The sequence below is a fragment of the Barbatula barbatula genome (assembly GCF_947034865.1).
Source record: "Barbatula barbatula genome assembly, chromosome: 17".
NCBI lineage: Eukaryota > Metazoa > Chordata > Actinopteri > Cypriniformes > Nemacheilidae > Barbatula > Barbatula barbatula.
This window is the reverse complement of record NC_136780.1, coordinates 10486465-10511356: the sequence shown is the minus strand read 5'-3', so window position 1 is coordinate 10511356 and position 24892 is coordinate 10486465. Positions and strand designations below refer to the sequence as shown.

The 24892-nt window shown below is 39.0% G+C and overlaps 2 protein-coding genes across 2 annotated transcripts; one reads left to right on the top strand and one right to left on the bottom strand.

Annotated features, from left to right (window-relative positions):
- Window positions 1-355: 355 nt before the first annotated feature.
- Window positions 356-13103, bottom strand: fam120c (family with sequence similarity 120 member C). The gene is made up of 16 exons (XM_079477607.1): window positions 11755-13103; window positions 11165-11411; window positions 10996-11078; window positions 10680-10808; window positions 10467-10569; window positions 10231-10304; window positions 9856-10142; window positions 9257-9503; window positions 8776-8947; window positions 8157-8406; window positions 7901-8015; window positions 7477-7686; window positions 7170-7392; window positions 6960-7092; window positions 5582-5645; window positions 356-5495 (listed from the first exon to the last, which is right to left on the bottom strand). The coding sequence occupies exons 1-16, from the start codon at window positions 12265-12267 to the stop codon at window positions 5205-5207; spliced, it is 3141 nt and encodes a 1046-aa protein (XP_079333733.1). The 5' UTR covers window positions 12268-13103; the 3' UTR covers window positions 356-5204.
- A 147-nt stretch (window positions 13104-13250) lies between these two features.
- Window positions 13251-20072, top strand: LOC306906312 (isocitrate dehydrogenase [NAD] subunit gamma, mitochondrial-like). Its single transcript, XM_079477606.1, has 12 exons — window positions 13251-13993; window positions 14206-14247; window positions 15276-15373; window positions 15462-15577; window positions 15669-15729; window positions 17064-17196; window positions 17739-17872; window positions 17994-18096; window positions 18175-18321; window positions 18406-18500; window positions 18719-18779; window positions 18978-20072. The coding sequence occupies exons 1-12, from the start codon at window positions 13928-13930 to the stop codon at window positions 19080-19082; spliced, it is 1161 nt and encodes a 386-aa protein (XP_079333732.1). The 5' UTR covers window positions 13251-13927; the 3' UTR covers window positions 19083-20072.
- Window positions 20073-24892: the final 4820 nt, after the last annotated feature.

The following is a 24892-nucleotide window of genomic DNA, read 5'->3' as shown; positions in this document are numbered from 1 at the left end:
CTATATGAATTGAACATGTTCAATGTAAAAAAAACGAGTTTAGATGAGCTGTCACTGTTCTCCTTAACAAAACACTAAATAATTTTTTTTATCGCAAGTGGACCAGCAGATTCCTTGGTTATGGAATGTCATTATACACGTATGCCAACAAATGTATTTGGCAGTGGCACAGATGAAAGTTGGTATTAAAACGATGTTCTAGTATGGCACTAAAAATTCTGTTATAAAACATATTTTTTCTGTCATGAAGCTGTGTAAATTATTTACAATAACAGGACAAATAGACTTTCATTTTTATACCTTTATCTCTTTCTAGAAATTGACAAGAGAGAAATAAAACCAAAACGCTGTTTTACTAAAAGAATAAATTTTATTTCAGCACTGAAGTCATTTCCCAACCATACAAACATGACTGACGACTTTGACTCTCTCTCTCTTGAGCCTTTTGGCTTTCCCCAATCCATTGTGAAATCAGACCACAACAGCAAGACAAATTAAAAAGAAGGTTTCTTTCCAAACAATCAGGTGCTTTCTTTATACTAAAAAGGAGAAATTGTTAATAACGATCATAACAGCAATAATAATAATGAACTTTACCCTTCACTTCACAAGTTTTTCGGAGATCTTGATGCATGCATCAATGCGTTTGTGTTGATGAACAGATCAGTTTCCCAAGAATAGATGGCAGAATGTGTTGCCTACAAATGGATGGGGTGACTTGACTGTTGCGGGGCTAAGGGAGGCCACAGGCTAAACAGCAGTGGGGAACCAGAGAAAACAAATTATATTCAAAGTGTAGGATGTCATTGGGCCACTGTACACAACACATTGCTGTTATCAGACTAGGATTGAAACCTGTCAGCATCATTTAAGGAGCACACATGTGGTCCTGTGGAGTGAAGGGTTACACAGCCAGGATACGGGGTAACAGATATAAAGCAAGAGTCAGATCTGAGGTCCAGACACAAATCTACAGGAATGCACAGGCAAAACTCTTTACCAAAACAGCGTTTGTTTGTGTATATGGTTACAGTATGTGTTCACACTTAACCTATTCATGACTACCACTGAAGATACATATTTCAGAGGGACAATATGCGTACATGGGAATTAATGAAGTGTTCTAGGGTTAATCAATATCAAAAGCTGTGTCGAAGCTTGAGAGGACAAAACAAAACGTAATTTAAGCAGTGAAACTGGACAATAGAAGATTTAGCCGCAATTCACCAAGATGATGTGAATCATCACATTTTCTTTCATTTTATCCAATTACGGACATTAAATGTTATTTAATTTTACAATTTACTGAAACCGTGTTAACTGTGTAACTGCATATTAGGTATGCAAGATCTGCAAAGAGACTATATTGGAAATGTAGCTTCCAAAAATGTACTTTAGTTAAAAACTAACCAGTTGCACATACAAAATTCGGTCCGTTTTGTACAGGAAACTCAGCTCAGCATTCGAATTTCAAATTAGTATGGAAAAAAAATACATCATAAGGGTGAAGTGGTGACAATTACATCATAATGGTGAAGTGGCTCGAAACAATACCATACTAAATACAGGTGAGAAAATTGCAATCATTACAGTTAAAAAATATCTAGTTCTGCTAAGTAAATTTTAATACTAAATGTAGCAACGGTCAAAGGAGTAGCAGTTGTAATAACATTAAAAAGTACAAATTTCACAACTGAATGAAACCAAAGATGGTAAATACATTTCTTGGTTCACTGTTGAGAATGTTACCAACTCTTGTCTAAGATTACTAACAGACAGAATATTAGACTAATTGTACAAGTTAAAATCTCTCACTGTTCATGTGAGGAGGTAAGGGGAGCTGCTGTAGGGGTAACAAAAACAAAAATATATATGAATATAAGAATAAACCGAGACAGGTCAGGTGTGAAGAGGAAGATGTTACTAAATTAAGAGTACAGAAATGTTTCAACATTACAATTTAATAAATGTCCATAGTCCAGGAAAACAGTGGAAAGGTGAAATAACAATGGGAAATAAACTAAGTAAAGTGTTGTCAAATTTATCAAGACAGGGCCCAAAACCTGAAGCAAAACAAAGGCCCTCTAAACAACCTCAAAGATCTCCAGGTCTTTCTCTCATACAACATAAATGTTACCCACATATATCTGTTGCCGTTTTTTACTCTTACATAAGCTTCTTGATAAATGACGAATGAATGGCAGTTCAAGCAGCAATCTATAACAAAGCAGTGAAGCTTTGAAGAGGGTAACTTTGGAACCAAGCGGCCGACAAATGAAGTATCCAAATAATTCAAGACAAGAAATTAACACTCTGGACAATACATAATCTGAGTGCACTAAAGTTACTCCCTCAAACTAACTGATGTCTTCCTACAGATTTAACAGAGATATTGTGTAGGAGAGAGAGAGATTATATCTTATTTGGTGTGTCTGTATATTTCGGTTTATGCTGTTTATTGGATTACACTTAAAACTAAATGTGAAGGAGCTACTGATATTCTATGACAATTAAAATACTGAAAAACTGAAACTGTTTTAAAATCACAGACAGAAGAGGACTGAATGTTTTTTAAAAGGATCCATCTTGAAACTTTAATGTGTTAACATTAATGGGTATGTTTCTGTATGCATGTAGATTTAAACCCTTTACATGCAGGAGATCCTCTCTTGAAAACTAGCACTATTGTACTATACTCATAATAATAGGTGACAATAAAAGGTGTACCATATAAATTCAAGAACACTACCTGTCGTGTTATTGTCAAGATTATTCTAAATCTGTCTGGTATGGTCACATATTCTGACATCAACATCTCACTGTCCTTTTGGAAACTCATTAAACTCATTTTGTGCCACCCATTCAAAATACATGCTCGACGCAATATTTCTGATGAACTGTGGTTTGATAGCGCATTGTCTAGGTTGCCAAAAGTGATAATTTGCAGAATATACATAAAGACACGGGTGTCTTTCATAATCTGATTTAAAGAGCTTTCAATATATTTTAGTGGCACTAAATATAATTATATTTATTAACTTCTTATCCTAACAAAATAAGGTGCATCGTATGACTTCATAGAAAGCTGTGATGTAATCTTGACAAAGTCAATTGTACAGATTTAAAACTATGACGACTAAATGTAATAACCTCTCAAGTGTATTAGTTACTCTTACTCATTAAAAGTTCATTCCAGCAAATCACTGAAACATGAATTCAAATGTTTTAAAACATGGATTTAAAACATTAGACGTTAAATGTAAGTTTAATATCTTTCCTAACCATCTGATGCAAAATGGTCAATCTAATAGCAAGTTGGCTTTGACCTTGAGGATGCTTCAATTTGCTTTGATTTTAAAAAGCCTATTTTGCCTCAATAGAATATCCTTCTGTAACACAGAAATGCAGTTAATAGGACAGTCACAAAAACGAGACTACACGGAGAGATTATTGTCACAAACGATCTGGAGAAGCACTGACTTTTTAAAATGACTTTGTAACAATAGAAGTTGATCCTACGGTTCGTTCAGTAATTACGTTCAATTATTCCGAATGTGACGAAAAACTTGGATGATTTTAGCAATGGTGGGAGAATGCACATGAAACATCCAAATGGTACACATGCACAAGGCACAGAGAAGACGTGATCGACACAAGGGCCATAAGAGAACTCAGATTGAAATCAAACATTTCACCAGAAAGCTTAGTGAAGCTGAGCAATGTCAAATGGCAGATCTTTATGGACTGTCTGAGGGCTGTGTGCATTCTCGACCACTGATAAAATCACTCCTCTAAATCACATCATTGCCTAACAGGATCATGTACATTTGGGTCTATATACAATCAGCTGGGATGACGAACAGTATCACGGTTCACTCTGAACACACAGTTTCGCTTCCTCCCGAACTCTATAGCAGAAGCCTCGATTTTTCTTTACCCTGGTTCGAGGACAACCCAGTGCGTTTTTGTTTTTAAAACAAAGTGCAGGTAGAAACACACTCAGTTCTCACATTCAGATGGGTTGGTGCCAATTTGTACGTCATACTGGTAAACAACACGCAAGGTAAAAGCTCATATGGACAGTTAAACTGTCAAAAGCTTTGTCAAATTTATCAAGCTACTATATAGGGCAGTACTGTCTTATAATAAATAATATTTTAAGTGCTTTATATTTGAATACAATCCATATTTGGGGCCATTTCTTCCTCATTATTGGGGGACCTTGCATATCTATAACTTTAAGGTGCTTTAAATATTTTATTTATAAGTCTTTAGTTAGGATCTAGTTGAAGTGCTGTGTTCACTATTCCTAAAGGGGATGTTTGCTCACAAGAAGCCCACAAGATCATCACAAATCTATGATAAATAAAGAGTTGAGCTATGCGATGCTAAGTGCAATCTGTACGACTCTCTCGGACATTCAATTGTTCTTGCCCATTCTCACTTAAACAGGCCTCTCAAAAACGTGTCTTTAGAAACCATTCACTGTCTGTGTATTTGACAATGGCAACTTCTTGACCCTTTGATAAAGAAATGGCCAAAAACAAAACGGGGACTACCATGTGTGTGTGAATGCACACTGTGACATACAAATAACAACCCGTGTTTTCCATCAGTTTTCATTCTTCTACTCTATTCAGGGCAGTGTTGTAATTTAATCCTCCCCTGTGGTGCACTGCAGTAAGGGTTATAGTGTAATTCTTTGCTGCGTGGTAGAAACTTTAGCGTGGGGTGCTGCTGTGCTACTTAACACGGTGCAACAGTGTTTAGAGTAGATCTTTTAAAATATACTTTGGGCAATAAGGGCCTTTCGTAGCCATTTTAGGCAATCATAGATATATCACAGACACCACTGATATACCAGACTCTAAAAAATAAAATGACACTGAAATAAAAAGAGCTTTTCACTATGCTACAACACCGATTGGCCAGTGGAAAAAATGAGGTCCAGAATCTGAAGATTCGGGCGATGTGCAGTCGAGGGTTGTGATTTAAACTTTCTAAGTTTAAAACCATAACCGGCTCGTAAGGTGACACGGACCACATTCCTGTCACTGTCCACCTGTTGTTTCCAGCACGTGTTGCATCTTACATTATATCATGATAACACAAAGTGGCTACTGTGCCCTACATATTTAATTTAGCAAGGAAAAGGCAGTCAACCTTAGATCATTCCCTCTCCAGCTCTCGTTATGTTGTGGTAATTACTCCTCTTTCTGTAGTGCACCATCTGACGGGCAGTCGTCAAGGCAACAAGGGGCCTCTACCTCCACGCAATCTCCTGACTGGTTGTCTCTGCTGGCTAAGGCACACTGGATTGGTTGGGCCAGTTGTGGCAGGTCAAGGGCTTGACCAGTGGCGCTTCCTGAAGAGCTGCCGTTCAGCTGCTGCGATACAGTCCCTGTTCCCTCCGGGGGTCCAGCAGGCCGCCCCACCACTTTTGAATCTTCGCTGAGCTTTGGGGGACTTGAGGAGGGAGGTGATGACGAAAGTGTCTAGGAAAAAAATTGGGGGATCAATCTCCTTTGTTATCAGTATGTGAAGAGTGTATTTTGTAGAGAAAGCAATTTGTTGGAATTACCTGTGTTTTGTTTGTGATCATTTTCTTCCCTCCCCTTCCTTTTGATGCCAGCTCTTTACCTCTTCTGAAAAAATGATAGTATGTGTTAGGAATGCCCAATATTGTGATGGACATTTTTGAGACTTTTTTTTACAATTTCTTATTATTATTTCTACACTGTAAAAAATCCAAATTGCTAAATGTTCTCCCTACAAAGATAGATAATAAACTTGAACATAACATTTTTGGTTAAAGGAATCAAATTATTGTTTTGCATATACTGAACAAATAAGCTTAAACATGTCTCTAATAAAGATCAATACACAGCTCGAAGGAATGCTTGATTCTGATTGGCCAGTCGCAACATTTGCAGGTTCGTTATTCACAGATGACAACCTCTCAAAACGAATAACACCTGGTAACCTGGATCCAGCAAATCATTTTGACAGGTGTTTTTGAAAAATTAAATGTAAATATATCTTTTAATAACATATATGACATTATATTTACGAATGATTAAACCGAATTGCCTGTTTGTGACATTTGAATGTAGCTTCCTACCTTAAAGCCCAAAGTAAAAGGCTTTTTCTCACAGAAGGTCTGCATTTGGTAAAAATGAGCTAGTAAAATATTTCAAATTCACATTTCATGTCCAGTTTTTTTTTCTCATGTGGCAAGTAGGCGTGTAATATGCGGGATAATGTACATGCCGCCAGCTGTTATTGTGGAATAAGCCCCTTCAATGTGATCACACTGTCAGGGCTTATTTCTGCGATAACAGCCGGCTGCCTGTACATTATCACTTACTTATTTTGTTGACTGGACTTAGATTCTCAAGTTTTTGTACAAAAAGCCTCAGAAAGTTCCAAAGATTGCATTGCACTATGTTCAATTCTGTGTTTCTTATTTGTTTTTCTTTTAAAGATTAGTGTTTTAGTTCTTGTTGGGTTAATTGATGCTTTAAAAACAAACAATATATATGTATAAATCCACTCAACAAACTGTAATACAGTTATTTGATCAAAGTTTTTGTCTGTTAGAGAGAGAAAAAATGTCCAAATGTAGTAAAAGACAAATACATTTATTTTTAAATAATTAATATATATTCTCTATTTATGTTCAGCCAACAAAAAATATTTTGTTCTGTTGTCCATTAGGTAAACTTGACTATGTTGTGACAACTAATGACATAAACATAAGTTTTTAAGTTGGGTGAACTTCCGTCTCAAAAGACCGGCTTGTGATAGGTTGTCTTATTCATTTCTGTTACCTCAACTTTTTTAACAGTGTGTTATTTTATTATTTCTTATTAATCTTATTATAATCTACTGTACATAAAAAATATTACGTTAAATCTCCCATTAGAGTGTCACTATTTAATGACACAGAACTGACTCACCCTCTCCCTCCTACTGACACCACCTGCATATTAAATCCCCCTCTGCCACGCAGTGGCTTGTTCCCAGCCCACTGACCAACAACCATGCCAGCTATTTCCAGCTTGCCACCCTGGGGAGGTATAGACTGGATTCCTGAAAAGAAATCACAGTGTTAAACTTGAAGAGTCCTTTTCATGAGGTACAAAGGATAAATGAGAGATGAGTCTAACCTGGGAAGGCCCTGGGCCGGTGCTGGGGATGATGAGGTGGTGGTGGCATGGAGCCCAGGGGTCGAGGAGGGTACAGAGGATGCATGGCGTAGAAAGGGGGCACCATGGCAGGGGGGAGGAATGCAGGGGGTGGCAGTGGTGGAGGAGGGGGAGGCGGTCGGGAGAGGTTGATGCCTTCCAGAATGGCCTGGCGCATCTTCTCCACCCTTGAAACCAGTTCCTCCTGCAGGGAGTGAAGAAACATTAATTGCCAAAAATAAATTATCAAAAATAAAAAAAACTCCATCTGCACTTTTAAATTGGTTACCTGGCCTTCACACATGTCAAGTAAGGAGGCTCTGTCTCTGGTGGCTTTAGCTAGCTTGCTCTGGAACAACTTTCCATCAAAGAAGCCCCAAGGGCAGCAGTGGTCCCATGGCAGGGGCTGTCCGCATACATCATTCACAAACAAGGCAGTGTCCACACCGCTCATGAACAGAGAGGCCAGCTGTACCCCACGGTTATCCACCTTCTCCACCTGGTGTCATTGTCAAAACAATAAGGATGAAAATGGTAGAGGCAGTCCTGCAATGAGCCTGATAAATGTCATGAGCCATTTCAAAGCTCGTTTACAATGACTTAACAGAATACTGACAGCCCAAAGAGAGCATGTACTTTAAAGATACACTTGATTTTTGCTTGAAATGTAGATATTTGATTTGATACAAATTTTATTAAGACACATGACTTGCCTTGAGTTCCTGAAGTTGGTCGGGCTCATAGAGCTGGTTGGACACAGCTTGAGCCAAAAAGGCATCAAGCTCATGGCGCTGAAGAATGCGGCCTCCCGGCCACTGCATCATATACCTGCAAACACACAAAATCTTAATATACCATGTGCTACTGAGATCAAGTGCTGATCTCCTAAACCACAGCCCCAGATAAAACCATTCTGATGTCAATCAAAAGGGCCTACAGTGACATCATCGCTTAAAAGAGTGTGGCTACCTGAGCACACAGCACATGAGCAGCAGGTGAGACGGCACACAGGCCGGGTTGAGAAGGGCAGGGCAGTCAGAGCGCATGCATGCCAGGAACGCTCGAGTGCGGCGGCTACGGTCTTCTGAGGCTCTGCCCAGCCACAACCGCCTCAGGTTGGGACACGTCCACTCACGGAAACACAGGGCTGGGACGAGCTCTGGAGTCAGGGCAGATTTAGCTTTACTGGCACACCACTCCTTCACAATCACTGGGGGCACTGTGAAGTCCAAAAATAAATGGATTCAGGTAAGACAATCAGATAAAACCAAGGGTTAAAACAAGCACAAGTATGATTACAGCTACATAAAACACAGCTTCTCTGATCAGAAAACTGAAAACATATCTGTAGCGTAATTCTCCATGTCTACAAAAGATATCAAAAGAGGGCCCTGTAAGTAGGCAATACCATGGAGATCCTTAGATAAATCCTAATGCCATTCCTTAAATGTAATATCTTAATAATTGTATTATTTTAGTTTTTACTACCATATCAAAATTGATGCAAAGAACTATGAAATTCTAAGGATATTTCTATAAGAACACTGAAGTTACACTACTCTCCAGTCTGTCTCAGAGCTCCGCTCACCGTCAACTGGACAGCGTCTGCGCATGGCCAGTCTCTCCAACCTCCGCTGGGTCTCAGCCAAGCTGAACAGCACCCCGTAGGCATATTGGCGGGCAGAACGGAAAAGTAGCGAGGCAGGTGGCAGGTCTGGGTTGCACTCGTCCTCTATACACACAGGCATCTTCATCTCCCCCTGAAATATCACAGGTATTATTAGCTGCTTTTATGCAGTTAACTTGTTTATGGAGAATTTGGCACTTTAAACTTATTGTAATGATTCAAATGATTAATTCACAATTAATTGCTTTTAGATTTAATTTAGGGGGTGATATTTAATTGTATCATTACAAACAGTTAATAGGTTACAATACTGCTGCCTGCAAAAATGTCACAAAAGTGAAATTCACGAATAACAAGAACAATCTCTGCTATTCATTCATCTATTACAAATGTTTAAGTTAATGTTTGAGGGGTACAAACACATGCTGTGAGATTGTACTACCTTGGTCAGGATGTGGTAGATCTGTGGGTACATGAGTCCTCTTCTGTGTCTGTGCTCTGCCACTCTCAGCACCTCAGCACTGACCAGTGGAAGGGGAGGCGTTGTGATGTCCATGTGACTCCGTGTTGGCATGGACAGCAATGACGGGATAGATGGGACACTTCCATTACCGTGGTGACCGTCCCCAGAGGCCCCGCCTCCCCGTCCACTGGGATCTTCCCATCTCAAAGACTTGTCAGCCAAATGACTTTGACAGAAAAGGAATATTCACACAATCCTCAATATCAGATGACTAACAAATACAGTACAATTTGGGGTCAGCTGTGGCCTAATGGTTAGAGCGTTGAGCTTGCGATCAGAAGGTTGCCGGTTCTAATCTCAGTGCTAGCAGGTCATGACTGAAGGGCCCTTGAGCAAGGCACCTTACCCCTCATTGCTCTGCAGTAATGTGCCACTGTATAAAACTACTTGTAAGTCGCTTTGGATAAAAGCGTCTGCCAAATGAATAAATGTAAATGTAAATGTACAAGATGTAATTAACAGAGATTATGTACAAAGGTGCGTCTACAAGTGCATGTAGAGGCCTGATGTGAACTCACTTAGTGCTGGTGTCATTTTGTTCTTCCCCATCTGAAGATGATGACGATGAAGGGGATGGGCCTGTGGGAGCAGCTGTGTGATGATTGGGCTGTCGGTTGCCACCTTGAGAGGTATCATATGGGGCAGACCAATCAGCAAAGCCCATTTTCCCAACTAGTGAATCATTACAGTCCTGTAGAGGCTGTGTGGGGTTCTGGCATAAAAGGGCAGGACCAGTGACAGGGCTGGATCCATAGAGCCCACCTGGATAAGGCACCTTAACACCGGACACCTGGGGTGGACCAAACTGTTGAGAACAGAAAAAGGGTAATCTCTGTCATTTACTTTCAAAGTGAGAAACGCGATCTGAATCACTTAATTTCTCTGAAAATTACCTGAGCTTTGCCAGGCAGCACTGCCCCCATGTGGCCTGGAGGTCCACTAAACTGACTAGGCCCAAAGCCTGGAACTGCAAGACAAGTCAAGGGAAAGAGAATAAATAAACATGAATACAAGCGACCACGTGTACAAAGTAATTTGTGGCCTGCTGTCTATGTTTGTAAAAAGTAAACAATGAAAAATGTATATCATGTATACTTGACATTATCAGTAAACACCACATTATACCTACAGAGGTAAGGAGAAGGTCCCATGGAAAGAGGTCTTGGTTTACTGGCCACTGAAAAATACTCCACTGCCTTCTTAAACCTTTCAACTTTGTCTTCAGTTCGAGACTGGGGATGACAAAAAGTCTTCAAGTTAAGGTGGCTTGTTATACAACGACAGACAACATCACGAAAAAAGCTAATTCACATCAGCAAAAGTAATAGATGCCATGGTTCACCTGTGACTGCTTAAAAACATCCTTGGCCACCGAATCCAAATTCCCAAGATCTTTGATAGACGCCACATACTCAGATACAGCCTTGATGACAACCTCACAAGGTGGGAGAACCAACTGATGAGCCCTTACCTGAGCCAAGAGATACACAAAAAAATTTAAGTGTACTGAAAATGAAGTTTTCTGAATGGGTTACATAAAAGTTTAAATTAAAATAAAAGCCTGACGCTCAAGGATGCTTTGGTTTAATTAACTTAGCTGTTAGCCATTAATAAGAAAGACTTATATCAGACATTGTTTCAAATGAAAAATTGTGCACCTTGAGTGAGGCTAGAGGGTGTTCTGGCCCCAGAAGACTCCAATGAAAGGCAGCCAAGTCTTCATCTGGCAGAATGTGGTTACCTGTTTCAAAAACACACGTTCAAGACAAAACCTATATGCTGAATGATTAATACGATATGTCCTGGTGTACAGTCATTGTTGCTTACCGAGTAGAGCAGCAAAGATGGGCAAGTGCTGGGTCTTGAGGCCAAGCTGGCGAGCAGCCTCTGTTAGCAGGTATTGATGAGTGGTAAGATTCTTGCCATTCCAGGAGAGCTTGAGGGCATGTGAGCTGAAATAGGCTGGGACGTTGCATAGCGCAAACTCTGAGTCCTGTGCGATCAGACCCTGAAAACCGTAGTCTCTGTACAGAGATAGCACCTCCTGGTGATGGTCCTCAAGGGTCTGAACCACCTACAACACAAGCAGGGTGGAAGGAGATTATGTATTTGTGATGTAAAGATGTGCAATACCCATCTCCCATTGCTCTGAATTTCTGACCTACACCAAGTTAAGCTTAACTAGATAAACTGTAAAGCATTAAACATACATACACTAAATAAACGTTTCAAGCTATCTTATAAAGACACAAATATCAGGAGGAAGGGACCTAATAGACAGTAAAAACTTTAAAGTGCGCAATCTACAGCTTATATTGAATAATGTATATCAACAGAAAGTAAACAGGATAAATTATTAATTGTGTCCAAACAAAACCCAAAATAGTCAAGATGCTGAGTTCATCCAATGCACTCACCCGCACGCGGAATCGGAACATAGCGAGGCGGACACAGTGGCTCAGGCAGGCCGGGGGAAGAAACCAGGCCCGCGGAGGGGGCGTGGCCTTGCTGCCGACGTGGTTGACGATAAGCTGCGCTGTTTGCCTCTGCCCCTGCGCCCGCCGCGCCCACTCCGGCCAGCGATCCTTCCCAAGTGTGCCGTTAAAAACCACCACCAGCTCCAGTCCGCCCTGATACAAGCAGGCCTGGGAGAGCGCCGCCAGATAACCGAGCATTGCGTTCCACTCGCCTCCACAAACCCAGTCGGTCTGGTAGCCCCCATAAAGCCGCTGAAGGCCAGAGTCTGCGTCAACGAGAATGCGAGCTGGCGGGGGAGGCGGAGGCAGCGAGCTTGGATAGTGTGGATGGTGGTGGTGATGATGATGTGGGGGCTGACGGCCAGCTGTTCGTCCAAGCTTGAGGAGGTCTACTGGAACTGCCGCCCCGGGGCAACGTTTCTCCAAATACTCTTGAAAGCCTTGAACTCCCATATCGTGTGTTGTTTGCACGATTGTCTAAAACGCGAGATCTTATATTGAGAAGATTACTCCGTCAAAGTGTGTGGACTAGTTTTGTTCCGTAATAGTTGGTTAACAAAAATGTCTACAATGTGGTGTGTCCGGTAAATTTCCCGGCAAATGCAACTGCCAGCCAAAACCCCTGTGAAATTACAGATATGTGTGGCTATTTTTTTACACTTGGTAGTGTAGGTATAATGTGTCCATTCCTAAACGTCTCACAGTAATATGCCAGTGTTAAAGTCCAAAGAACGACGTATTCGTTTTATGAATTACAATGTTGCGCCGTAAAAACCATAACCACTGTCTACAATGTTACGATGGAGGATAACGGCGCGCACGCTACAGTTACAATGTCGACCATGTTGATAACATCAAAATAAATCCTACATGCACCCCATCTAATTGCAATTTAAACAATGACTACGCAGTAGCTATCCAACATGCTCGCTGTTATTAAAACTATACCTAACTGACACTGGTTGCAGTACGTTTTTCTTGTAATGGTTAACAGTTATAAGAGCTACAGTTTGCGGCTAACAAACTAGCTCGCGCAATTAGCCAGTTAGCCAAGATCCCGGCGTGATTGACGCGTCAACTAGTCGAGACAAATAGAGGGAAGCCACGATTCGGAATGAGATGAATAATTAAGGGGAAAATAAAGTAAAACAACTAAAATAAAACAAAAACAAAAGCCCGACGTAAGCTCCCTCGCTCTCTGTCTCACTCACGACTTCATGTTGAGGAGAGGAACATACTCTCATGCGACGTCGGCCATCTTGCGACTTCCCCGCGGACCGACAGAGAGTGGGAGGTGAGGCAAGCGGAGGGAAGTGGGCGGGGCAATGAACCTCGTTAAGGGGTATGTAGTTTTTCTGTCTCGACAGGTCAGGCTATTGCATTTAGACGTTTGATTAGCAGACTACAACTACCAGTACTTCCTGGCGACAAACCTTGATGCATGTCAAATCCAAATGGGAAGATTCATTCGAAAGTTAGATAGGAAAAATTGGTTTAGTTTGAAAAGCCGAACTGAAATGGTTGCCCCTGCAGTTTATACTGAGTAACGGAATATGTATTAGATTTATTATTACAGTTCTTGCTTCGCTTTTTAAACAAAATTAAGGAAATAATGTAGTGGCACGACATACATGCTACTGAATACGTCTCCCCTTCGAACTACATGCAACAAGTGCTTTGCTTTGTGCAGGCTACTACTTTTGTTTTGCATGTTACAGACATCTTAAATGTTACATGCATATGTGCATACGCATTCATAAAGTAACGTCTTATCTTGAATCACCATTATACAAATATAGTAAATTAATTATGGTTTGTTTGGAGTGAGTGATAAACAGGCATTTCGGTGTATTAGTTTGGACTGTGGCTGCATGGTTAGTAATGTACCGCAAATGTGAACTTTTATTTACATGTAGGCCTAGTGAAATAATCTGTCAATATGGCGATGTACATAAAGAGCACACAAGGGGGTGCAAAAGTCAAGCTTTTTGTGATAAAAGGAAAGTTGTGAGTTTTTGTGAGTCACTGTGAACAGCACCGTTGGCTCAAACTGAGTGCACGGCGGTATATAGCGCGGTGTGCGATCTGTAGCGACAGCGCGATATCTTCAAGAATGTCAACAGTAGCAATGTCAGCGCTTTCTGTCGCCAAGCGTTTGCAAGCATGGACCACTAAAAGCGTAAGATTTTATTGAACAATTAAAATATGTCAGTTTTACTAATATAATTTGATATACGGGGCCGCCGACATGGTCACTGTCTAATACACATGCTTACGTACAGGTGTTATTTCAGAACGAGTAGTGTTGTTATATTTAATTTAATAGTAGCCTACTGACACTGCCATTGTTTATGTTTTCACTTATTTGGATGTTTGTATTTTTTTCCGCAGAGACTGACTGTTTGCTGCCAAATAATGAAGTCCACATATACTGTAAGATTAAGAACACGTTTCTCCTGATTTATGATCATATTAGATTTTATTTCCATTCCTACATTAATTTACTTTATACTAAAGCATGACTTTCTTGGTACCATTTACTGTCATTTCAGATTCTTTGGAGCAAAGAATTTTTTTCACTATCACAGTTTTCGTTAAGATTATTGATCTGGTTTAACAGATTTTATATGGCGGTTGGAATATCTGTTTTTAATCAAGCATTTCAAAGCAATTCCTCTGTTTGAGCTTTGTATTAACATCTCCTGCATCTCTCCTTGCTTGTTTAAATCGAAAGCTAATTTGTGTAAGCAAAACCCAAGCAAAATGGGTCCCCACTGACACTCCTTTGACTAACCATTCCTGTTCTCCTCTGTGATTGTCCCACACCTCATCAACCAACCACCATCAGAATATTGTGAGTATTGGTTCTGTCACATATTTGCTTACGTGTGCGGTACATTTATGCGTAACTAGTTTTGATAACAATTAGACACTTATCAACAAGTTTGACAAACAAAGCTATAGTAAATATATTCACAAGGTCATTGGTCTCCAGTATTTTACCAGCCAACAATATGTCCTTTCATGAAATAATCTTATCTAGAAAAACAACATAAGCACTACTAATGTTTCTACATATTTATGATCAGGCCTGATGTACTCAGCTCTTTTAAGTTCACAGAATTGCAAACCTGTTTCAAATTGTGCTTAATGTGCTCCTAAAGGAATAAAAATGTCGGTATCATTTATTCACCCCCGTGTCATTCAACGCCTGTATATGACTACTTTATATGACAAAAAAACAAAGGTTTTTATTTTGAGACCAAAAAAATCACTCTAGTTCCCTTACTATTTTCTGGGGGTCAATGTTCTCTGGTTACCCACAATCTTCAAAATGTCATATTGCTTTGAAATCACACAAGAGTGAATAAATGACAAAATAATTTAAATTTTTGGGTGAACTATCCCTTTAAGCTTTAAGGAGTATGTTTGTCAATAACTTGATTTTCATCTCTCCATAGCCTCCTCCTGCTAAATATGGGGGCAGACACACTGTGACTTTGATCCCTGGTGATGGTATTGGGCCGGAACTCCTGAACCACGTCAGAGCACTCTTCAGGTCTGAGGATACAGCTTTCTGTGGACCGGCTTCATCAGCCCACACGAAGTAAAGGTTTCTTATGTTTGCCATGTAACGCTATTCCCAGATTTTGCTGTGTACCGGTGGATTTTGAGATTGTCAAGGTGGATTCAGACGCTGCCTCTGAGAATGATATCAACAACGCTATTACTGCAATTAAACGGAATGGAGTCGCGCTTAAGGGTGAGTATGAACATACAGCGCATTTCTCATTGTTAACCTTGAAAATGTTTGCCATAATATACATCATCAATCAGGACCCTGTCTTTCATAGGTAACATAGAGACCAACCACAACTTTCCTCCATCTCATAAATCCAGGAACAATTTGCTTCGGTAGGATATCTTGAATTAATATAAGTCGTTTATCTAGATCAGTGGTTTCCAAACTGGGATACGTGTGAACAAAATGCGGAAATGTACTATTTATTTGCCGATATGCCTTATTTACCATACACAAGGTTGGACCCTACCTCACTGAGCATGCGGCACAACTCCTTGTCCAGGCCCTGGTCATCTCAAGGTTAGATAACTGCAATGCTCTCCTTGCTGGTCTTCCTGCAAAGGCTATCAAACCACTTCAGCTGTTTCAAAACACAGCCGCACGCTGTCAACAGCCCAAAAAACTAGTAACTTTGTATCAGCACCTATTGTACTATTGCTCTTTGTATGACATATCGCTTATTGCTCCCCGAACTCTTTGTGAGTCGCTTTGGATAAAAGCGTCTGCTAAATGAGCAAATGTAAATGTACTTAATTCTGCACCTGACATTCAACCAGGCATGTTTTTCTCACAACCTTAATATAAAGACGTGCTCCCTCTAATGAACACACAGCAAAATAGTATCCAGGTAGTGCCATAAAAGGTCAAATTCATGACATCCAATCAAAATATATGCTTCCACTCAAGTGTCATGCATAAGCGCACGTCTTTACGTACTGCATGTACTTTGACTGCACGCGGCTTGAAACGAAGCAACAACATAGGATTGTAAATTTAAATGGATGCAAAGATTTAGGTCCACAGCAACAGACAAGAAAATTTACTGACAGCTCGGATGATCCACAGTCCTCTGACTTCACCCAGTGTCCCTCTAACAGCACTTACCCGCTCCTGTTGTCAGCGATGCATCTGCAATTATAGCATAAAAAAACGATAAATGATAAATATTGGCAGGCCCAAAATCCTAAACCACAGTGTGTTATATGTGCAAAAGTACTCTCTCATAACTTTATGAAGCCAGCGTTTTTGCGCAGACATTTCGAAACAAAGCATGCTACATTGAAAAAGAAACCACAAGAGTTTAAACACATACACTCTGCATAGAAAATTATTTGGGACTCAGACTTTCTCCGATACAACCAAACATCACAGAGTTATGCATGTCATTTCAAGCACATCCGTCTCATTAAGCAGTGAGTCATTTATTTAATATATCTATATATATATATATATATATATATATATATATAAAACAATGCTGTGTTTGATAAAAGATCATTACTTTAAGAAGGTAAATGTCTTGATTTAATTGTGACTGTAGAGAGGGGGTACGCAGAATTATGTTAAATCCCTGGGGGGTACGCCATTGTAAAAAGTTTGGGAACCACTGATCTAGATTATGAATGCAAATGTGGTACTCATGTGGTACTCATTTGAACTCCTACAGGACATATTTGGACCTGTATGCTAATGTAATGCACTGTCAGTCACTTTCTGGAGTCCCGACTCGCCACAAAGGCATTGACATCATCATCATTCGGGAGAACACTGAAGGAGAGTATAGCAGCCTGGAGCATGAGGTATGTGCGTTTTGTGTTTCACTCTTTTCACCCCACCATTGACAATTTTTCAGTCTTTCCATATTTCCAATGTTATATACAGCAGGGGTGCATTTAATAGTTTGTATGTTCGTATAGAAAAAATAGGCCAATGGCCATCCAAGTTTTATGAATATGATGCAGTTGTTGACTGGAAATATTTTTTAATTGCTGGCGATGAAAGAGTCAAACGTAATTTCTTACGTTTAAAGGATCGTTCACCCAAAAATGTGTGTCATCATTTAATCAACCTTATATTGTTCCAATCCTGTATGTTCTGATGTACAAAGAGAAAGATATTTGGAAGAATGCTTTGGAAAACAGTTCTTGGCCAGCATTGACTACCATTATGAAAAATGCTTTATAATTTTCTTTGTTCTGTTGAACACTAAAGAAGTTATTTTGAAGAACGTAGGAAAGCAAACAGTCCTGGGGCACTAAATATTCCTACTATGGTAGTCCATGGTGGCCAATATCAGTTTTTTTTTTGGGGGTGATGTTGACCTGTAAAACGTATCTTTTAGAATGTTCCCGGAGTGGTGCAGTGTTTAAAGATAATAACACGCATGAATTCATTGCGGATTGCTGAACATGCTTTTAACCTGGCTAGGGACAAAGGCCGTCGAAAGGTCACGGCTGTACACAAAGCTAACATCATGTGAGAGTCCATTCACACCTACACTGTAAACTAATGTTACTGTTTAAGCACAATATTAAGACATATCTTACTCTGATATTGTTTAATTACATTTAGAATGGTTTGCTCCCATGCTTAATAGGAAGTTGGGCGATGGCCTTTTTCTGCAGTGCTGTAAAGAGGTGGCAGCTGGATATCCTGACATCACATTTGATAACATGATCGTGGATAACACCACCATGCAGGTTTGTACACTAAATGGTGTTTGTGTAAGTGCCAGATCCCGTTTAAGTGCGCAATAATCTACATTTCTGCTGGTGTAGCTGGTCTCCAAGCCCCAACAATTTGATGTGATGGTGATGCCTAATCTTTATGGAAACGTGGTGAGTAACGTGTGTGCAGGACTTGTTGGAGGTCCGGGCCTGGTACCAGGAGTCAACTATGGCAAGGACTATGCTGTTTTTGAGACCGTAAGAAAAAGCAGAAAACACTAATTCAACAAGTTTGTCTGTTATCTTGATCACAGGACTCATGGTTGCTTGACTGTTTTGTAGGCCACTAGGAATACTGGGAAAAGCATTACGAACAAGAATATTGCCAACCCCACTGCCACATTGCTGGCCAGTTGTCTGATGCTGGATCACTTGAAGTACGTGTAGAATTACAAATCTTTCAATAGTTACTCTTCTCTGGAATTTCACTTGAACATTTTATTGTACGGAATTCTATGTGTCATAATATGGGCACAAGAAAATAATTATTATATTTACTTTTTTTTACTTATTTTTACTCTTAATGGATTGAAACTTTCATACTCTCCAAATGGCTGAATCCATGTTTGTATTGGCTTTTTCTCCTATTTCTTAGACTTCATGCATATGCCAGTATGATTCGAAATGCAGTTCTGAAAATTCTGTCTGAAACTCTGGTATGATGCACACACATTTCAATCAGATGTATAATAGATGTTATTCTAAAATAAGCCAAATGATCTGAAATATATCTCTAGTACTATCCCTTTTACTGATACTTTACTGTCTAATCCACTCTCAAACTTGCATATTTGCTCTTTTTGTTATATAGCTTATATAGGCATTCATTTTAATAAGTCTCTGTACTCTTGCAGTTGCACACAGCTGACTTGGGAGGTCAGGGCACGACCTCTGAGGTGGTCCATTCCATTATGCAAGAGATCCATAGAGGGGGACCTCGCACATCACCACAGATCTGAACTTCATATTAGCAGGTTCTATACTCAGAATCAACTTTACAGAATCAAATTGACAGAAAAATATGGTCATTTGTTTTGAAAAATGGAGGTAAATAAATAGTTTTCTAAACCCCTTTCATGAAGAATTCTTCAATCTAAAAATCTACTAAACTTTAGAGAGTCTTTTTGCATCCGTTTGGATGAAGTCACACACACACACACACACACACACACACACACACACACACACATACAACTGAGGCAGGGATGTAGTACAATGTAAAGACAGACTTAACAACTCAGGATGACAACGCTATACATTTATAAGATTCTATAAGAAATAATACTATTCAAAAACTATAAAATGCAAGGCTTTTACTTTCCTAAACATATATGTTTTTTATGTTATACAACATGTTTTGGTTCAGTTGCAGGCCTTATCTGATGAGATCTGTCTCTTTTTCAAAGAGAGGGGATGCACTTTATTTCTGTAGAGTTTTCATCTGTTGTAGTATTAACTGATAATCCTTTAAGCCCTTTTATTAATAAACTCTTCTTATGTTTTTAGATTGAGATTGTTGGTGTCTTAACTAAATTAAAGACTTTTGCCTTAGAGAAAAAGTATTTTGTCAAAAATGAGTTTGTGGATTAAACAATTTTCCATGAGGTGGCGCTAAAGTGTTGCACTGCAAGGAAAATAAACCTCATTTGTTCTTAAATCAGGTTGGAAATAAGGTAATGGCATTTCAGTATGCACTACATGTAAGTAGCTGTTGTGCAGTAGTCAGTAAGATTGAAAATTGCACTCATCTATTATCTGAAATTTTATATAAAGTATGATCTAAAACAATAGTTTCAATGCATTTAATTGTGATGTATGCATGTTGAATTTCAGATTCGTTCAAACTTTAGTGGTAATCATTTGCATTCTTAATTGTATAAGTGTTTTAATGTATTTGGAATCTTGCTGACTGTGCAGTTTGTCATTGAATTAAAGATGAAAAGGTTAGGTTATCCATTTGCCTAAGACCACTTATAAGGTTTTTTGTAGACTTGAGAAATTTTCAGTCTATGCGGTGGAATTAAGAATAGTATGCTTTAAGGTTAATTTTGTTTTTAATGTGTTTTTGTAAATAATGCATGTATATCCATACCCCATATTGATAGCATTAATATTTTAAATGAACTGAGCTGTGCCAAAAAGCAACACTTATTTGTGACCTAAAGGAGTGAAAGTTCACCCAAAAAGGAAAGATCTGTCGTCATTTTCTCACCCATTTATCATTTCAATCTGGGTGACTATTGTGCAGAACACAATAGAAGATATTTTAAGAAAGTTGTTAAAAGAACAGTTCCAGCACCCATTTACTTTTATTTATATGGACACAAAACCAGTGCACGTGAATGGGTGCCGGTTACCAACATTCTTAAAATATGTTTTGTGTTCTGCAAAAGAAAGTCATGCAGGTGTAAAATGACAGAAGGATAAAAAAAAATTTCAATTTTGGGTCTTATTAGTTTTACTATTACTATTAAAAGACTGGGATAAGAACTAATCTCACTCTTTGGTTATTAAATGTGTGTTGTATTTCTCTGTTGACGAGAAAGCAAAGGAGCGGAAATAATTCCATTTTGCCATTCTGTGCAATAAACAAGAAAGTTCCAGTGACCAAGAGGAAGAAAAGCAGAGTCATATCGATACCCTTCTGTTGATCTCATACATGCATATGATTTAAATTATAGGCCCAAATATGGCTAGTATTTCTTTCCAGGGAATTTGCTCTGGGGGTTTGGGGAATTGTTACAACTGCGTTCCCATGCAATGTGCTGCATTGAAGGGCCCCTGAACCATCAGCAAATAGAGAAAAGATGAGAAAATCAGCTTGTGAATGACAGGAAATAAAGAGACAATCTTTTACAAGATACCCGAGTACCAAAAGTAATTTTGCAGTCTGTAACTATTCCTAGAAAAACGTTGCTCTATGCTCAAAAATTGCAAGTCCCTTGAGTTTGTCATAACAGGCTTTGGGGAAAGTGATGTGTTTCGAGAATGAGTTGCAATGGCGGTTTGATTCTATTTCCTAGAGGAGATGCCTTAGATTGTGCACCGTCCATCTATCTGGACCCCGAACATAAACAGCATTCCTGTTCTCTAAGCCCCACAAGGATTGTGTTTTAATAATGTGCATTGTTTAAACATGGGTCATATACTCTATTTAAAACGTACTCCCAATTTGTCTATTCAATGGTAGTCATTGTGAGTCCAGTGTTGTTCGGTTACCAACAATTTCAAAATACATTTGTTTGTCCTTCAGTAGAAAGTCACACAGGTTTGGAATGACACGAGGTTGTGCGAATAGGACATTTTAAGTTAAACACTCCCATTAAGGTGGCGGTGGGACCTTTTCACACCATTTCTTCAGGAAGGCTTTGCTGTTTGTCTTTTCCTACACTGCCATTTCCACTAACTTATTTGATATTTCATTTATTTCCTCCCCTTCCCTCCAGTTTGTGCAGCACAGACTAAAAAGTCAACAGTAGACCTTCTAGGACTCGGTCATCCTCAATAGGCGGACCTTTGCTTCGTTCCATCCGGCCTGCAAGAATAAACCATTTAAAACGTTTGACTATTTTGGTTGTTTAAATTAAGCCGTATGTCTTCACAACGGAGAATCACATCACACGCGCTCTCATGAACATTTATGTAATATATTTTCTCGCTATATCCTTATAGCCGAAGACATGAAGAGCAGCAAACACGTGCTTATTTTAACAACACTTGCGCAGACACGCAGATCAGGTAAATGGACACACAACAGTAAACAAATTGCAGCGAATATTAAAGCATTTGTATCCGTCATTCTGTTTGCTATATGTCTCCAACCTTTCAACCAGATTAGTGATATTTTATTAACAATAACGTTTTTATATACATTTAGCATTAGCATTATTAGTCAGCATGTATACAATTGTGACCCTGTGAAAACCCAGACTAACATCTCATGATCGAATTGATTATTATAACAAGCATCAAAGATTCATTTCAAGCAATGATTTCACTAAGCTTTTGGTATTATTTAGTCAATATTGTTGAAGATATTGTTATATTTTCACAGAATATTCCGTAGGATGATTTTATGATGGACTTTTGCTGGGTTTTCACAAGCAGGTTCACATTTTGTATTGAACAACATTTTTTGATCAACGATAGAAGTAATTCTGGTATAAGTGAAAATGCGACAATGGTATGGAAAGTTAGTAACTCTGTTTTCTGTTTATGATTTTAATTGTTTTTTGTATTAACAAATATTAATTATCAGACAATTAAGAGGTCATTCCCCTATACCCACAAAGCCTATAAACATATATCAAAATATAAAATAAATGGCCTGCAAAAGATCATATCTTTTATACAGTATATCCAACTGGGCTAAATTGATTAAATATATATTTATTTATAAAAACATATTGTCCGGACTTCCGTTTGGAAGAAAATATAGAGACTGGACTTCTTGGTAGGCCCTACTTTAATGAATACCCCTGTACTAGGTGAATTGGAACCCAGGGCCGCTTACCATCAAGTTCGTTACTCTTGCGAAAGTGAAGTTTATGTGTGTCTGTTTGTTCACGGCATTTCAGTGATGGATGTTATAAGCGGTGAATATAACGCTGGATTTGGTGATCACAAAGGTCCCAGCGCTAAAAGATGATTGGCATGAGCTGCATGCGGTAAGTCAAACTAAGTCATAAGTCTGTGTTTTGTTGGCAATCGGCGTGTGCGTGCATAATGTACAAAACACAAAGGGATTAATGTGATGATGTGTTGCTTAGCTGCTTTGTAACAATGAACATTTTAAAAAGCGCTATATAAATAAAGCTGACTGGACTGACTTGCTTGCTCGTGCTGTAGTTCCATCCCACTCTCCCCACTAGTCCCAGCAGCTCCTGTTTTTCCGGAAATAATCATACAGCTGTATCTTTCTTTTATTAATTTGATCAAACTAAATACTCTTCGATGATACGATGTATGCAATACTACTGTACAGGCACCCAAGATTAATATGAGATTGGTAAGAACTGCCTGTGATAAGCAATATTTAATGTGATCAAATGTTGTCAGCTGAAAGTCCGATGGAGCCAGTGAGCCCAGTGACCATGCTGTTTACAGCTGCCCACCAAAGCACTCTGACTTTTGTATTTCCTTTGCAATCTTACAAATCATCACTCCATTCCTCCTTCCTTCCTCTCGCACCGTAATCTTCTGTAATTTTCCTGATCTCTCACTGTTCCTTTCTAACTCTAAGTCATGCTGCTTAGTGCTGGTTGTCCATGGCTCTAGTAATTAGTGTAGAGATTCGCGGCCCTCTTGCGGACCTAAAGTCATCCCAAATCAGCATCAGCGATCTTGCGCAATAGATCCAGGAGCACCAGGAGATGCATGATTCGCCAGCATAAATTCACATGGGTCACTGCTTATTTCAGTGGCAGCATTAGGGAGCGAGTTCAAACGTGCTAATCTCACTGAAAATACCTGTTTTACGCCGCAAGCACAAATGAGGAGTTTGGTTCCAAAATGAAATAACACCGTTTAAAAAATATTTCAAATTAATATAAATCAAACTGCAGTTGGTTTGTTTTGATTAAAGACATAACTAAAAAAATACATCTAACTAATATAAAATATTAATATAAATATTAAATAAAAAACATGATTTCTGGAACTAAACTCTTTAAATAATATTTTAGTTTTTTTTCAAGTTATCGATGTCTACTTTTCGAACCTTCGTTTTTTGATGGACCAAGGACCAGCTGATGTTTTTCCGATAAGCCTCCCCCCATCCCTCTTTCGGGTTCCTATCTTTCCTACTCTGGTCTGCCACCATCTGTCCGTTTTTCCACAGCGTACTGTCCCCCTCATCAGCCTCACCAGGTGCACTGCTCTTATAATCCTACAGTTGGAAACCGATTTAGACCTCATTGAACTAGCAGAGTGCTCTCATCATGTTCTCATTCACTGATGACTGGATCATCTCGACAGGGCTCCTATTTAGCATTTTTTAATTGAGAGAGCTCAGGTTTTTTAGCACAGAACGGTGTTTGATAGTTATTCAAGATCCTTCCTTTTGCATTGGTGAGTTGTATCAAATGTGGGGACCGTAAATGTGTGTTTTCAGCGTGCCTCATTTGCTGCAGATATCGGGGGCTGCGTGTTGACACCTGTCGAGCTGTTAGGCAGCATGAGAGAGAGAAAAAAACAAGCAAAGATCATCTCTAAACATATGTCTGGCAAACACCTGTGTGTCACTGTTTCATAGCCTTTTAAAAAACAATATTACATACACTGCTGGTTCAAAGTTGAGTGAAATGTTTGTCATTTTCTGAAAAAGCTTTTGATCTGAAGGTGCTTATGTCTGAAAAAAAAGTTTCATAGACAAAAATGAAACTTTGCAAACATGACTATTTTTATTGCAAATATACAAATTATTTAATAAAAATGTTTTTTAAAATGTATGGCTTTGACTCTCAAGAAGAGACCTCAAGAAGCTGCTTGATAAAATCACAAGAAAACATTTCTGCAAAGGCAGGAGATGACTTGAAGATAATAAATATAAAAAGTAATCTTTTTACTGATAACATAGTTCCAATATTTCCCTTTGTTTTATTTTATAATGTTGATACTGTATAAGTTTAGTATTATTCTAATATGTGGAAAAAATATGAAAATGTAAGTGCTCTAAAACATTGTGTAAAGAAGTAGTTCCAGAATATGTTTAAATTGTAACAGACTTCAATGATTGTTGAATCACTCTTCACATTCATGGATGTAGTTC